At 41.9% G+C, this 14,705-nt stretch overlaps 1 protein-coding gene and 1 long non-coding RNA gene across 5 annotated transcripts in view; one reads left to right on the forward strand and one right to left on the reverse strand.

The window, feature by feature from the left end:
• Positions 1-3,098: 3,098 nt before the first annotated feature.
• LOC108255655 (uncharacterized) lies at positions 3,099-11,619 on the reverse strand. 3 transcript variants are annotated; one of them, XR_001810143.3, is made up of 4 exons: positions 10,484-11,617; positions 10,000-10,108; positions 6,705-6,841; positions 3,099-5,802 (listed from the first exon to the last, which is right to left on the reverse strand). It is a non-coding gene; the product is annotated as an uncharacterized LOC108255655 (long non-coding RNA). The 3 variants fall into 3 exon arrangements; XR_008393267.1 differs by having other exon boundaries at positions 3,099-5,799; positions 10,000-11,619; XR_001810142.3 differs by having other exon boundaries at positions 10,000-11,616.
• The window catches only part of lmbrd2a (LMBR1 domain containing 2a), a 14,615-nt gene continuing 10,695 nt past the window's right edge, over positions 10,786-14,705 (forward strand). The window contains exons 1-10 of one of the 2 annotated variants that reach the window (XM_017451723.3): positions 10,786-10,883; positions 11,627-11,859; positions 12,106-12,206; positions 12,461-12,559; positions 12,811-12,978; positions 13,071-13,281; positions 13,429-13,503; positions 13,589-13,702; positions 13,820-14,003; positions 14,494-14,675. In XM_017451723.3, coding sequence (XP_017307212.1) covers positions 11,686-11,859; positions 12,106-12,206; positions 12,461-12,559; positions 12,811-12,978; positions 13,071-13,281; positions 13,429-13,503; positions 13,589-13,702; positions 13,820-14,003; positions 14,494-14,675 — 1,308 coding nt within the window. In that variant the 5' untranslated portion in view covers positions 10,786-10,883; positions 11,627-11,685. The remainder of the gene's footprint in view (positions 10,884-11,626; positions 11,860-12,105; positions 12,207-12,460; positions 12,560-12,810; positions 12,979-13,070; positions 13,282-13,428; positions 13,504-13,588; positions 13,703-13,819; positions 14,004-14,493; positions 14,676-14,705) is intronic. The other variant, XM_017451724.3, reaches the window with a different exon arrangement.

The following is a 14,705-nucleotide window of genomic DNA, read 5'->3' on the forward strand; positions in this document are numbered from 1 at the left end:
GTTCTACAGCTATAGAAGAAATAAACTAAATGTTCTCCAACTGAACTGAAGTACTGACATTGAACTGAACTGAAGTACTGACATTGAACTGAACTGAACAGATCTGAAGTACTGACACTGAACAGATCTGAAGTACTGACACTGAACTGAACTGAAGTACTGACACTGAACTGAACTGAAGTACTGACACTGAACTGAACTGAAGTACTGACACTGAACAGATCTGAAGTACTGACACTGAACTGAACTGAAGTACTGACACTGAACTGAACTGAAGTACTGACACTGAACTGAACTGAAGTACTGACACTGAACTGAACTGAAGTACTGACACTGAACAGATCTGAAGTACTGACACTGAACAGATCTGAAGTACTGACATTGAACTGAACTGAAGTACTGACACTGAACTGAATTTATTTACTGACACTGAACTGAACTGAAGTACTGACACTGAACAGATCTGAAGTACTGACACTGAACAGATCTGAAGTACTGACACTGAACTGAACTGAAGTACTGACACTGAACTGAACTGAAGTACTGACACTGAACTGAATTTATTTACTGACACTGAACTGAACTGAAGTACTGACACTGAACAGATCTGAAGTACTGACACTGAACTGAACTGAAGTACTGACACTGAACTGAAGTACTGACACTGAACTGAATTTATCTACTGACACTGAACTGAACTGAAGTGCTGAAACTGAACAGATCTGAAGTACTGACACTGAACTGAACTGAAGTACTGACACTGAACTGAACTGAAGTACTGACACTGAACTGAAGTACTGACACTGAACAGATCTGAAGTACTGACACTGAACAGATCTGAAGTACTGACACTGAACTGAACTGAAGTACTGACACTGAACTGAACTGAAGTACTGACACTGAACTGAAGTACTGACACTGAACTGAACTGAAGTACTGACACTGAACAGATCTGAAGTACTGACACTGAACTGAACTGAAGTACTGACACTGAACTGAACTGAAGTACTGACACTGAACTGAACTGAAGTACTGACACTGAACTGAACTGATGCTCTAAAAAAGAGCAGAACCAAGTCACAGTAGGACTCATTGGAATTATGGAATGAAAACTGAACCATACTAGAAGTTCTAAAGTTAGAGCTTTATAATTTCTAGAAACAGAGCTGAAATTAATCTGAAAGGCTGAAACTGAAATCAGCGTTCTAGTGTGTGTGTGTGCGTGTGTGTGTGTGTGTGTGTGTGTGTGATCTAGAATCAGTGTTAGCGTGTATGAGCCTGATCTCTGGTCTCCATTCAGAGACCCAGGTGTGTGTGTGTGTGTGTGTGTGTGTGTGTGTGTGTGTGTGAAGTCAGACCGTGGGAACAGGGTGATTACAAAGGCCGGAGCACAAAGCTGCCCCACAGCCGCCCTGTTCCCACTGCCCTGCTGCCTCATGGGGGCAAAAAGAGACGAGCAGATCACATCACCTGCCCCACATACAGTTCCATCCCCTGGGGATCCCACAATGCACTGGGACACACCCCCCTGTTTACCTGTCTACCCCTCAGGTCAGCGAGACACACACGGAGAGACAGACGTTACGGGTTCTGCAGAAGAACTGTTCTCTTTTTAAACATTTTATTAAAAATCACGTTTCATTATTACTGCAGTGTTCTGATTGGCTGAGATACACCCTCTCTCTCCATTTCTCCTTGTGTCTCTCTCTGGTTTCCATGGAAACTGTAATTAAACTTAAGCACTAATCCTCTGTTGTGTCACATAAATCTCTTGCCCTTCTGTTGTCCTGCGGTTCCCCACATTCTCTCTCTCTCTCTCTCTCTCTCTCTCTCTCTCTCTCTCTCTGTCTCTCTCTCTCTCTCTCTCTCTCTCACACACACACACACACACACACACACACACACACACACACACAGACACACACACAGACACACACACTTCTAGAGCTAAACAGAAATGTCCTGAAAAAGAAAGAAATTGCTGGCAGTAGCGTATTTCCAGTGGTTTCAGTACAGTGTACAGATGTGAGGTTGGAGAGAAGGTCTCAGATCATTAGCACTGAACTGACTTCACCAGCGCTGTTCTCTTTTTCGCCGCTGTTCAAATTGAATATGTCAATTTGTCCTTTTTTAATTTTGTGCTACTCCATGAGGTATTTCCTGTTCATTAATTGCACATGAGACTGCACATCAAAAAGGTTTGATGATCAAACCAAAGTTGCAGTAATGGGACATAACTCACAACAATATGTGGAAGATATCATCATCATGTCTCCGACCCAACGAGGCATAGCATTGTCTGGGATTTTAAATCAATTACCTGGTGATAAGAAATGGAGATAAAAGTTTAAAGGCATGAGTAAAGAGCAAATATACAAAGTGTTTTACATGTTTAATCATTCGGTATAGAGATGGGAGAAATGTGATACAAAGGCATTGTTATTCATAAATTACTCACAGCCGAAGCCCAGCGCAAGCCGAGGTGCAAAGGAACAAGAGGCGGTTCACGGATGAAGAGATCCACTGGTTCTGTGCGTTTCTTCACTGCAGTGTGGCCTGAAAAATGTCTGTTACCACGAAGAAGCTTTGGGAAGAAATCTGTGCTCAGACAGCAGACTTTAAGGCCTTCATGTGATGATGCTCCTCTTCCTCAACAGAAACAAACAGAAGTTTATAACCTTGAGAACGTAAGAGTAAAATTATTCATGAACATCACCTTCATTTTTTACTGTAGATCTGTTTGATGTTTGTGGGCTTTCAGTGCAAACAAGCAAACCATGTAGATTTATAAACCAAGATTATTACCCTCAATATTATCAGCATCATTTATCCTCATTTTGTTTCTATATTTATTGTACAATAACATATCATGAAGGATAAAAGTTGAAAAATTAAGCACAATTTATTCAGACGTCTAAAAAAGAAAACCGCTTCAGACATCAAGCAAGTAGTTTTTCTGATTTTCTTTTGATGTAGCGTTTTGATTCATTATGAACAGAAACATTTCTCTTTCTTTTTTGAGAAAATAGTGTACTGATTAATCATTTGAATAAGTGAAAGAGATAAGAAATGATCTCGTGTTCACTTTTTACCATGTCATTGAGCCAGGAACGGTCCTCCAGCCGTGCCAGGGAGAATTTAAAAGCTGTGCTTATCACCATGGTTGGGTTATCTTCTTCCAGAATGTCTCCTCTCTGGTGCCATGTCCTAAACGTATATACAACATACATATAAAAAAAAAGCTCAAAGAATTTGCGCAGTCTGCTTGCCTGTCGGACATCTCGGTCTGGATGAAGGAACACCATCTTAAGCTTAACCTGGCAAAATCTGAGTTCTCGTCATCCCAACCTGTCCCTCAATCAACCACAACCTCACTGTACAGCTCGGCTCACTCACACTCATGCCAACCAGGATGGCCAGGAACCTCGGGGTGATTCTTGATGACGACTTGACCTTTACAGACCACATCTCAACAACTGCAAGGTCCTGTAGGTTCATCCTTTACAACATCAAAAAAATCTGACCCTACATCACCAAACAGGCCACACAGATTCTAGTCCAGGCTCTTGTTATCTCTTTTTTACAGTTTCATTTTTATTGAACATTTCTACTGAACATTTCTGCTGAACATTTCTGGTGAACATTTCTAGTGAACAGTTCTCCTGAACATTTCTGCTACACATTTCTGCTAAACATTTCTCCTGAACATTTCTACTGAACAGTTCTGCTGAACATCTCTGCTGAACGTCTACATGTCCGCTGACTGAAAGCAACTCACTGCTTTCAGGCCTCCCAGCAGCTCCATCAAACCCCTTCAGATGATTCAGAATGCTGCAGCGCGCCACGTCTTCAACCAGCCCAAGAGAACCCATGTCACACCCCTCTTCATCTCCCTCCACTGGCTTCCTGTAGCTGCCCGCATCAAGTTCAAGGCCTTGATGCTCACCTACAAGACCTTGTCAGGAACAGCACCCCCCTACCTCAACTCTCTCCTGAAGGCCTACATTCCCTCTCGCAATCTGCGATCGATTAGCGACCGACGTTTAGTAGTTCCTACTCAGCGTGGCTCAAGGTCCCTTTCAAGAACCTTCACGCTAACCGTCCCTCAGTGGTGGAATGAACTTCCAACCTCAATCCAGACCGCAGAATCTCTCACCATCTTCAAAAAACAGCAAAAGACCCACCTCTTCTATGAACACCTAACCAACTCATAAAAAAAAACAAAAAACAAAACAAAAGATGCACTCTACTCTGTGCACTTTAGTTCCTCTGGAACTCAATTAATGGATCTTGTATGGTAGCACTACTTGTACTGTTCTCTGCTTGATGTATTGCTTTGCTTATTTGTAAGTCGCTTTAGATAAAAGCGTCTGCCAAGTGAATAAATGTAATGTAATGTAATGACAGGCGTTATTAATGGAACACATTATTTCACCTTTGTTAACCTAGGTAAGTTTTCACTATGGTTCACAGGAGAAGGTTTGTCAGTGTGTAACAGTGTGGATGTTCTCCTGGTATCCACACCACATGCCTGAAGTGAAAATAACACACAACTTCGATTTCATGCATTAATAACAGATTCATTTATAGTAAAGTAACTGTGTATTGTCTGAAGCAAGTCTTTGTCCATCGCTGTGTCTTCTGCCCTCTCGGTCTTTTTAGACTTTTTATGGAAATGAACAGAATATGAAACAGAATGAATGAAAGGACGAATAGAGAAAACACATTTGTATAGCACATAGAGCCCTTTTCAACAATGAACTATTAAAGTTCAAAAATGAACTAAAAAATGTAAATTTGGTTGCCAAATGCCAACACAAGGCATGTGAACTATACACAAAGTTGACAGGTCAACAAAACAAAACAGGAAAGGAAATTTAAAATAAGTTCGAAAGTACACTGGGCTAGTGTACTAGAGTAATAGTGTACTATTAGTGGACTTAATGCTTCGAAAGTACACTGGGCTCATTACACCAGGCTTCGACAGTACACTGGGCTCATTACACCGGGCTTCGACAGCACACCGAGCTTCGACAGCACACTGGGCTTCGACAGTTCACCAGGCTTCGACAGCACACTGAGCTTTGACAGCACACTGGGCTTCGACAGTTCACCAGGCTTCGACAGCACACTGGGCTTCGACAGTTCACCAGGCTTCGACAGCACACTGAGCTTTGACAGCACACTGAGCTTCAACAGTGCACCGGGATTGACAGTACATGGAGGTTCGACAGTGCACCGGGATTGACAGTACATGGAGCTTTGACAACACACTGAGCTTCGACAGTACACCGGGTTTCGACAGTACACCGGGTTTCGACAGTTAACTGAGCTAAGGTCTCCCCAAGTTTTGTCAGAGTGACTAAAAACAGCACAGAAATGCTTGCATGGTAAGAACGTTGTAATGTACCGAGTTCTACTCTGTACCTGCAGAGGTTGTCTCACACTTTACCAAGAAAGATTCCTTTCCAAGTACCCCGACATGCTCTTTTATATAGATGGAACCTGCTTGGATAGTGTTTAAGCAATGTTTGACAAAACTCCTGGGTCTGTCTCTCAGGAACATTGGAACATCTGGATTGCAGGTCTTGTAGATGAACGACAGTAGATGAAGTTGAGTCTACTGTAGGATAGCAACTGTTCTGAGATGAACTTGCATATAACAGTTTCAAGCAGAGATGAAAGACTTTCTGTTCCAGAAAATTTGATAGAAGCTCTTAATGATTTATTGAGAGCCACAACTCCATTGTTGGTGGTAACTGCCACAGAGAATCCTTGTGCCACGTAGGCCCTACACCACTGCTGAAAAACAAAAGAACACATTACTTTGATGAAAGGTATTTGATGCAGAATGAATGTAACATTACACCAGGAACACTGGATGCATAAAAGTGAACATAAGATCCTAAACCAGTCCATTTGTCTTGCTGGAAGGAGTAGTGTCAGCCGACATAGTGCAAAACAGACTGAGGCATCTATTTACTGTCGGCTCAGTGCAACTACCATATCAAGTGTAGACTGGATCAGTGACAATAATGACTTGCTTTTGTTGTGTCCCTCTGGTGTAGACAGGGGGTAGGAAGTTCAGAGAGCCCTAAATGCCCTGTCCTTTTATTCCAATCTAAATGTATTCTAAAACAACTGAACACATGGAACACAGAACATGTCCAGTGCAGTACCTCACGTCCCGAATACATAGCCCGCTGGTATCAACATGTCTGACTTCAAATGACTTCTTGTAAAACTAGCTATCTCACGCAGGTGGCCAAAAAGTTAATTTTGTTCAGAGAGGGACAACTTGTTCTTGGCTGCCAGAAAGACAGTGTATGGGATATTAAACACTGTAAGAATATGAATTACCTAGGTGTTTCAGATTACTAATTTACAGTACAAATGAAAAGTAAATATAAATGAAACAACACTATCCACTAAGAAAAAAAATGTAATACATTAGTGAAAGTCCTTATGAATTTTGAAAATGTTTCTGAAAAACAAATGTATTATTTGTTATTAGGCTGTATTATTAGTTTACTCGTGTTGAAAAGGAAAAATAAATAAATAAATAAAACGCATCTATGTAAAATGTACATTATCACATATCAAGGTTTATAATGAAAAACTGAGTAAGATGATAATCTGGTATCAAATAAGATACATAAATAAATAAATAAATAAATAAATAAATCACTTAAACTGGACCGTACCTTGTCTTGTCCATCGTATCCAAGCTTGCTCACGATGAACAATACTTCTGTGCATTTGGAAATGTATAGTCCAGAACTTGGTATTCCCGTTGTGAAGAATCAAGCATGAAGTACTTCGGCTCCCGATGTAGAGTCCACTGTTTCAAGATGTTAAGAGCTTCAGCTATTACTGGGGTTGTTTCAGGTTTGTAGCCAACATTAGTCCGCACAACAACAAGAAACAGGGGCAATGTGTATTTCGTGGTTCTGTAAGTGGCATCCAAGTAGGACCGTATCTCCATAACGCTCAAGTGCGTGCTGCTGTTGCATGATTTGTTGATTATTTTTGGTAACTAGTTCTATACTCCCCTTTGTTTTTGACCTCAATATTATACTAAAATGTACAAAAGAAATAGTAATAATAAAAATAGGTGTGCCTAAACTTTTGTCTAGAAGTAAATGTACATTTTCCACTCTCATACAACATTAAGCTCATGAAAATGTGTGCAGATTACAGAGCATACCGACTCCTCTGTTTTTGGTGCCTCTTTGTAGTTTTTTTCCATACTGGCAAATGTATACAGTATCTCACAAAAGTGAGTGCACCCCTCACATTTTTGTAAATATTTGATGATATCTTTTCATGTGACAACACTGAAGAAATGACACTTTGCTACAATGTAAAGTGCTGGAAAATAATGGTGGCCACACAAAATATTGACACTTTGGGCCCAATTTGGACATTTTCACTTAGGGGTGTACTCACTTTTGTTGCCAGCGGTTTAGACATTAATGGCTGTGTGTTGACTTATTTTGAGGGGACAGCAAATTTACACTGTTACACAAGCTGTACACTCACGACTTTACACTGTAGTACAGTGTCATTTCTTCAGTGTTGTCACATGAAAAGATATCATCAAACATTTACAAAAATGTGAGGGGTGTACTCACTTTTGTGAGATACTGTATCACTCTTCTTTTCACAGAAAGAGCAATGTGTTCTGAAAAGTCTTCCACTTTCCAGAGAAATCTAAGTCTCGCATTTTGGTTCTTTTGACTGTCAATCGACCGATGACATCTAAGCCCAACCCTAACCCTTATTTCATACAAATGGGGTACAATTATGAGCAAACTGTAAATAAAGAAGAGTTTAACGAAAGTAACTGTTTTAAGTGCATTGTGCATGTGTATACAACTCAACATAAATGTTCTTCATAGGAACAGCAAAACTGTCCATAAGGTCATAAAAATTCAATCAAACAAATAAACATACAGTTAATTTAGAAACTGATAAATTACCAATCAGTGTAAGAGCTGCCAGTTGCCTGTTTGTGGATTTCCAGAAGATGCTTCAGGTCTTCTTCTGAAGAAATTTCATTTAAATAGTTTATTCATTTAAAGTAGTTCAGTACTTTATTCTATATTGTCCTTTTTTACTATTTATTCATTCTATTTAGATCATAGACTGTTGATTTACATACATTTATATGCACACATCACACAGTGGCGACAGGTATCTCGCTGGAAAACCCTCGTTCCTTAAATGAAAATGCTACCGCATCTTTTACAAAACCGTCTGCCTCTGTATCACAATAAAACGTCAAAAACAGTTTCCAGTATCGCTGTTTTGTCCTTGATTGTCCATGGCTGTTCCACCAGTGAGTGTGCTCTTCATGGTCCACCAGTTTGCTGTCGCTCATTTGAAAAGCCCGCAGGAAGATGGCACTAAATTCTGTGTATGTGCGATGACCTGCGATGGGGTTTTTTTTTTGGAAAGGTGTGTAATGGCTACATCCTCAGATATGCCCTGTGTGTGTCACTGTACTGAAACACCTGTACTTTAGTGAATGCCATCAACAGACACTGAATGGCCAAGGACAGCAAGAACAGCAGCTGATGACAAAAGCTGAAATACTGTGAGAGCTGTGAAGAAAAACTCAAAAAGAAGAGTCAGTAACATCACCAACAACCTCCACAGAGCATTGGTGAAGGTCTCACAATCCACCGTTCAGAGAAGACTTCAAGACCTGAAATATAGAGGCCATACCACAAGATGCAGACCGCTCATCAGCAGTAAGAATCAGAAATCCAGACTGGAATTCACAAAGAAATACAGAGATGATCCTCAAAAGTTCTTGAACCAAGATGAACCTCTACCAAAGTGATGGAAAGGCCAAAGTGTGGAGAAAGAAAGGATCTGCTCATGATCCAGAACATACAAGCTCATCTGTGAAACATGGTGGAGGTAGTGTCATGGCTTGGGTTTGCATGGCTGCTTCTCAAACATTCTCACTAATCTTCATTGATGATGAACTCATGATGGTAGCAGCAGAATAATTTTAGAAGTTTACAGGAACATTCTGTCTGTAGATTTACAGAGAAATGCATCCGAATGAAACAGGAGGAACTTCATCATGCAACAAGACAATGATCCAAAACACACTTCCACCTCAACACAGGACTTCATCAGGGAGAAAAGTGGAAGGTTTTAGACTGGACACGTCAATCACCAGACCTTCACCCAACTGATCAGCATTTCACCTCCTGAAGAGGAGACTGAAGGGAGAAACCCCCCAAAACAAACAACTACTGAAAGAAGCTGCAGTAAAAACCTAGAGAAGCTTCACAGAAGAAGAAATTAGCAGTTTGGTGTCAGTGAGTCACAGGATTGATGCAGTTACTGCAAGTAAGGGAAATGCAACCAAATATTAAGTGTTTATTTACTTTAATTTACTTCAAGACTGATCTGTTCCTATACTTTTGCTCACCTAAAAATGAGGTGGTCTGATACAAAAGGTTCTATGTTTTATGGTGTTTAACACAGATTAGATAGATAAAATATTTACAACTAGATGTAAACACCCGGAAATAAAAGCTGAAATCCTAAACTCAGCAGTAATAATAGACAGACAGTGATATGGTGGAGTGAACAATGGTGTCTGACGGAAGTTTCTGAGGTTTCTGGTGTTCTGGATGCACATCATCCTTTCAGCACAAAGCACCTGAGAGAGACACAAAGCCAAAGGGAAGGAACCGAGACGCCGGTGTGTCACGTCTCACACGGTATACACTGTATACACACACACTACGCTCACTCTGCACACACACAGTACTCTCACTGTACTCTCTCTGCACACACTCTGCGTACACACTGTAAACACACTACACTCACTCTGCACACTCACTGCACTCTCACTGCACACACACTGCACTCTCACTGCACACACACTGCACTCTCACTGCACATACACTGCACTCATACTGTACACACTGCACTCACACTGTAAAAACTACAGCTTTTACCTCAGAAGGATACAAGTGCCATGAAAGGTACAATGCCCCCATCTACAGGCTGTTCTGTGGAACTGCAGCTTCTTCTTCTTTAGTGTAATGACCACGGCCACAGATTGGTGCATCACCGCCACCTACTCGTATGATGTATTGGGGGGAGGGGGTTAATAAATAATATTAAACACTGACATTATAACAGTCAGAGTGCTAAATATAATACCTCAGTGTCGTGTAAAAGCACTGTGACAGGTACACGTTATTTATCAATCAAATATTTATTTAATCAAATTTCACGCTTGATCTTGATTAAATCACTCCAGACCTCTCTATAACTCTAGTGAAAGTGTCCTGATCGGTTTATACAGTGACTTGTGGAGAATCTCCAAAAACTCGACTCTGGGTTTGGATTTCTTGTTTTGAGAAACGTGAACTTTGGACGGTTTTTCTCGCCACACTTCGATGTATTATTATTTTTTAAAGTACACACTTTCCAGTGCTGCCTAAAATACCGAGTCTTAGAAGATGTCTGTTCACACCAATCTGAGATTAGTGGTGTTGTTCCAACATGGCTGCCACACTCCAGAACATTCGGTGCTCGAGCCTGCAGCACAGAAACAAGTCTCAATCCTCAGCACTTGATAATATAATATAACATATATATAATTTAATTCAATTACATAATAAAAACATATAGTATGGCGTATAAAATACAGAATCTAAGATCTAAGAATCTAGATTCTAAACTCTAACTCCTGTAGCGTTATACTACATGTCCCATGATGCCTGCGGAAGCCGGAAGTGGCGCTGTGACGTCACGGCGGTGAAGGTTTCTCAGTCCAGAGAGATGAGAGGGTTTTGCGGTAGTGCCACGCGCTGAACTCCGCTCCGGGACGGAAACTCACATTAAAGGTAAAATAAAGGTCATTAAGTCGGTGTTTAGGTCGTAATGAAGGCGTTATAACCGCTCACTGCAGACTATAACCCGTGACGTCACTGTGGAGCTAAACTACAGGACTGAACTGAGGCTCTATAACGCACTGTCACCTGATATCCGCTCTCTTAAACATTATCTTATTTATTTATTATGATCGGAAGTGACGTTCCGCTCTGACCTCTCTCTCTCTCTCTCTCTCTCTCTCTCTCTCGAGTTAAAGTGCGCGAGATGTTTGTGAATAAATAAATAATGAATAAACACAGTAATAAAGTGCTGTTTGTGTAGTGTGGATGTTTAGAGTTTATTAATGGACGGGTTTTTGTTTCATTTCTGTATTCCTGTTTCCTGTATAGTTTAGTGAAGATACTGACAGTTATTTTACAGTCTTTATTCTTCAGTTATATTTAATATCAGTCTTTCTTCTTCTTCCTGATGCAATGTAGTTTATTCAGTTTATTTTATTCTATTGTGTGTGTGTGTGTGTGTGTGTGTGTGTGTGTGTGTTGGCTTCTCTGATGTCCCAGTTGTGATTAGAGTTGATTGATTGATTGATTGATGCACGCCCCCCCTCCAGTGGGTATGGTCTTTGATTGGCTGATGATGCAGAAGTGTGTTGTTTACACAAATCAGCTTGTGTGTGTTGTATATTGTGTATAATATGTAGATTATACTGTATGGACTTTAATTAATGACTTACAGTATTGTGTCTCACCCCCAGAAGGCGTGGTTTAGGTGTTGACTAACGGGCAGGGCGGAGCAGGGTGGGGGCGTGGCAGGATGAGCTGGGTGGCGCTGGCCGTGGACGTGTTGGTGGCATTGGTGTTGGCGCTGGTGCTGCTGCATCGTTACGGTGACGTACGGAAACAGCAGCGTGTGGTTCTACTGGCCACGCTCCTCGCCTGGTTCCTCTGTTTCCTCATCGCCTTCACCATCCCACTCGACGTCAGCACGGTGAATAGATCATCTAGACCATCATCACCATCATCACCATCACCACCACCATCATCACCACCACATTCATCAGTATCATCATCACCATCATCATCATCACCATCATAACAATCATGAATCAAAACAGACAGACAACACCTCAAACACAATAACATTAATAGCCTTCAGTTACTTTAGCAGTAGAGGGGATGGTTTAACTTTGCTGTGTGTGTGTGTGTGTGTGTGTGTGTGTGTGTGTGTGTGTAGACCATCTATAATCAGTGTGTGACTGATAACAACCATGTGGTAACTACAATACCAAGTCACTCCAACCAGACGTCCAACATCTCAGTGTTTCCCACTTCCAGGTAAACACATACTCTGTGTTATTGTGTGTGTGTGTGTGTGTGTGTGTGTGTGTGTGTGTGTGTGTGTGTGTGTGTGTCTGTGTGTCTGTGTGTGCGTGTGTGTGTGCACTATACTTCGGTTCTGTCATAAACTGCACACTTCATTCTTTCACTGCCTACTACCATCACGTTTGTAGGACGATATTCTCTCAAGTCAAACACTTGAAATGTGTGTGTGTGTGTGTGTGTGTGTGTGTGTGTGTGTGTGTGTGTAGGTTACCGAAGGTATGTCACAAACCATGGAGTTACATTCCAGACGGGATCCTGCCAGTGTTCTGGAGAGTGGTGTACTGGACGTCTCAGTTCCTCACATGGTGACACACACATGCATTACATTAAATATATATGAATGTGAATGTGATGAATGAGATGATAGATGAGAATTTCAGATGTTATTTCCTGATGTTTATCTGTAGACGTGTTACAGTTTGAACCCACCCATTTTTCAGGTGATCAAAAATATTGGAACATGTGCTTGACAGGTGTGTCCTGTTAGATTCTTTAAGCAATATTTCTGAATGTTTACTGTGTGTGTGTGTGTGTGTGTGTGTGTGTGTGTGTTCAGGCTCCTGATCCCGTTCATGCAGTCGTACGCTCGTTCTGGAGGATTTTCCATCTCGGGGAAGATAAAAACTGCTCTGATTGAGAATGCCATTTACTACGGCACTTATCTGTTCATCTTCTGCTCGCTGCTCATTTACGTCGCCATCAGTCCACAGTGGCACCTCTCATGGTCAGGATCAACCAATCAGATCCACTAATCACATCACATCAGTCACATCTCACCAAGTTCCTGAATCCCTGTGTTTGGTTGGTTCCTCTCAGGTATGATCTGAGGACCATTGGCATCACAGCAGCAAACACCTGGGGCTTATTCCTACTGGTGTTGTTGCTAGGATACGGCCTGGTGGAAATCCCACGCTCCTGCTGGCTGGCGTCGTGCCACGGACACCTGCTGTCCAAAACCTACTTCAAAGCAGCAAAGCTGATGACGGAGAAAACGGACGCAGAGGAGAACCTGGAGGACGTGATGGAGGTGTGGGAGGGGAGTGGGACTGAGGGATGGATGGAGGAATGTGAAAGAGGATGGGTGGAAAGTGTGTGTAGGGGGTGATGTGGTCTGTGGAGAGAAAGGTGGATGGAGAGAAGGAGGACAAGGTGTTAAAAGTTTTTGGTGTTACAGGACGTCAGAGCTGTTAATGAGTCTATCAAGTACAACCATCCACTGAGGAAGTGTATCGACACCATTCTGAAGAAGGTCCGTTCTCTCTCGCACACACACATACACACACAACAACTCAGCTATCCTCACCACACACACACTCACGCTGTGTCCCTCTCAGTGTCCTGTAGAGTATCAGGAGAAAATGGGGAGGAACATGGATGATTACGAGGACTTTGATGATAAGAGGAATCCATATCCAAGCAAGAAGAGCCTGGTCAAACTCCATAAACAGGTCTCTCTCTCACACACACACACACACACACACACACACACACTCACTCACTAGTGTTATCAGTGTGTCATTTTAATCTGTGTTATCTCTGTGTGTGTGTGTGTGTGTGTGTATCAGGTGATCTATGCGGTACAGAGGCATAATCGCACTCAGGTACAGTGGCAGATCTTCTTAGACGAAGCGTTTCGCTTGGAAGATGTGGCTAAAAACGAGATTAGCTCCGCCTGCCAGTTTGTCCACAGCCAACCCTCCAACCAATCAGACGGCTGCTTCAGGAACTACATCTACACACCTGCTGCAGGTACGCAACACACTAGTGTGTAACAGCCAATCAGACACAGGTCTGAGGAACCAGGAGGAGTTCTCACGCAGCTTAATAACAGATTTGTCTCGTCACCACTGGCCCAATCCAGCTGTGACTCCGCCCACTCATCATCATCATCAGTCTGTAGTCACTTACATTCTTCCTTCTTTATCTTAATTTTCCAGTTTTTACTTAAATTCCTGTTTGTTTTTTTCATGAACAGTTTTCACACATTCTGTATCTTCCTCCTTCTCAACTCTCCATCTACTCCGGAGTTTCTCCATCATCCGACTCTCCCTACGTTTATACTGTTTACTGTGTACTCTAATCCTCATCCTCACTAGTGTTTGTTTCACATTTAAAGAAAATGTTAGGTTTGTGTTTGATAACTGAAAAACTATAAAACTATTGCAACCTCTCTCTCTCTGTGTGTGTGTGTGTGTGTGTGTGTGTGTGTGTGTGCGCGCGCGCGTGCGTGTGTGTGCAGAGTGGTATTGGGAGTGTGTGTTGCGGAGGTGGTGTTACCGTGTGTTGTCGGTGGTGTTGTGTGTGTTGTCGGTGTTGGTGGTTTGGTCCGAGTGTACGTTCTTCAGCACGCAGCCTGTTTTGTCAGTGTTCGCCATCTTCATCCAGATCGCTGAGAGGAAATACAACTACATCTACATAGAGGTACACACACACACACACACACTAAACTAA

The sequence above is a fragment of the Ictalurus punctatus genome, chromosome 22, assembly GCF_001660625.3.
Source record: "Ictalurus punctatus breed USDA103 chromosome 22, Coco_2.0, whole genome shotgun sequence".
Lineage (NCBI taxonomy): Eukaryota > Metazoa > Chordata > Actinopteri > Siluriformes > Ictaluridae > Ictalurus > Ictalurus punctatus.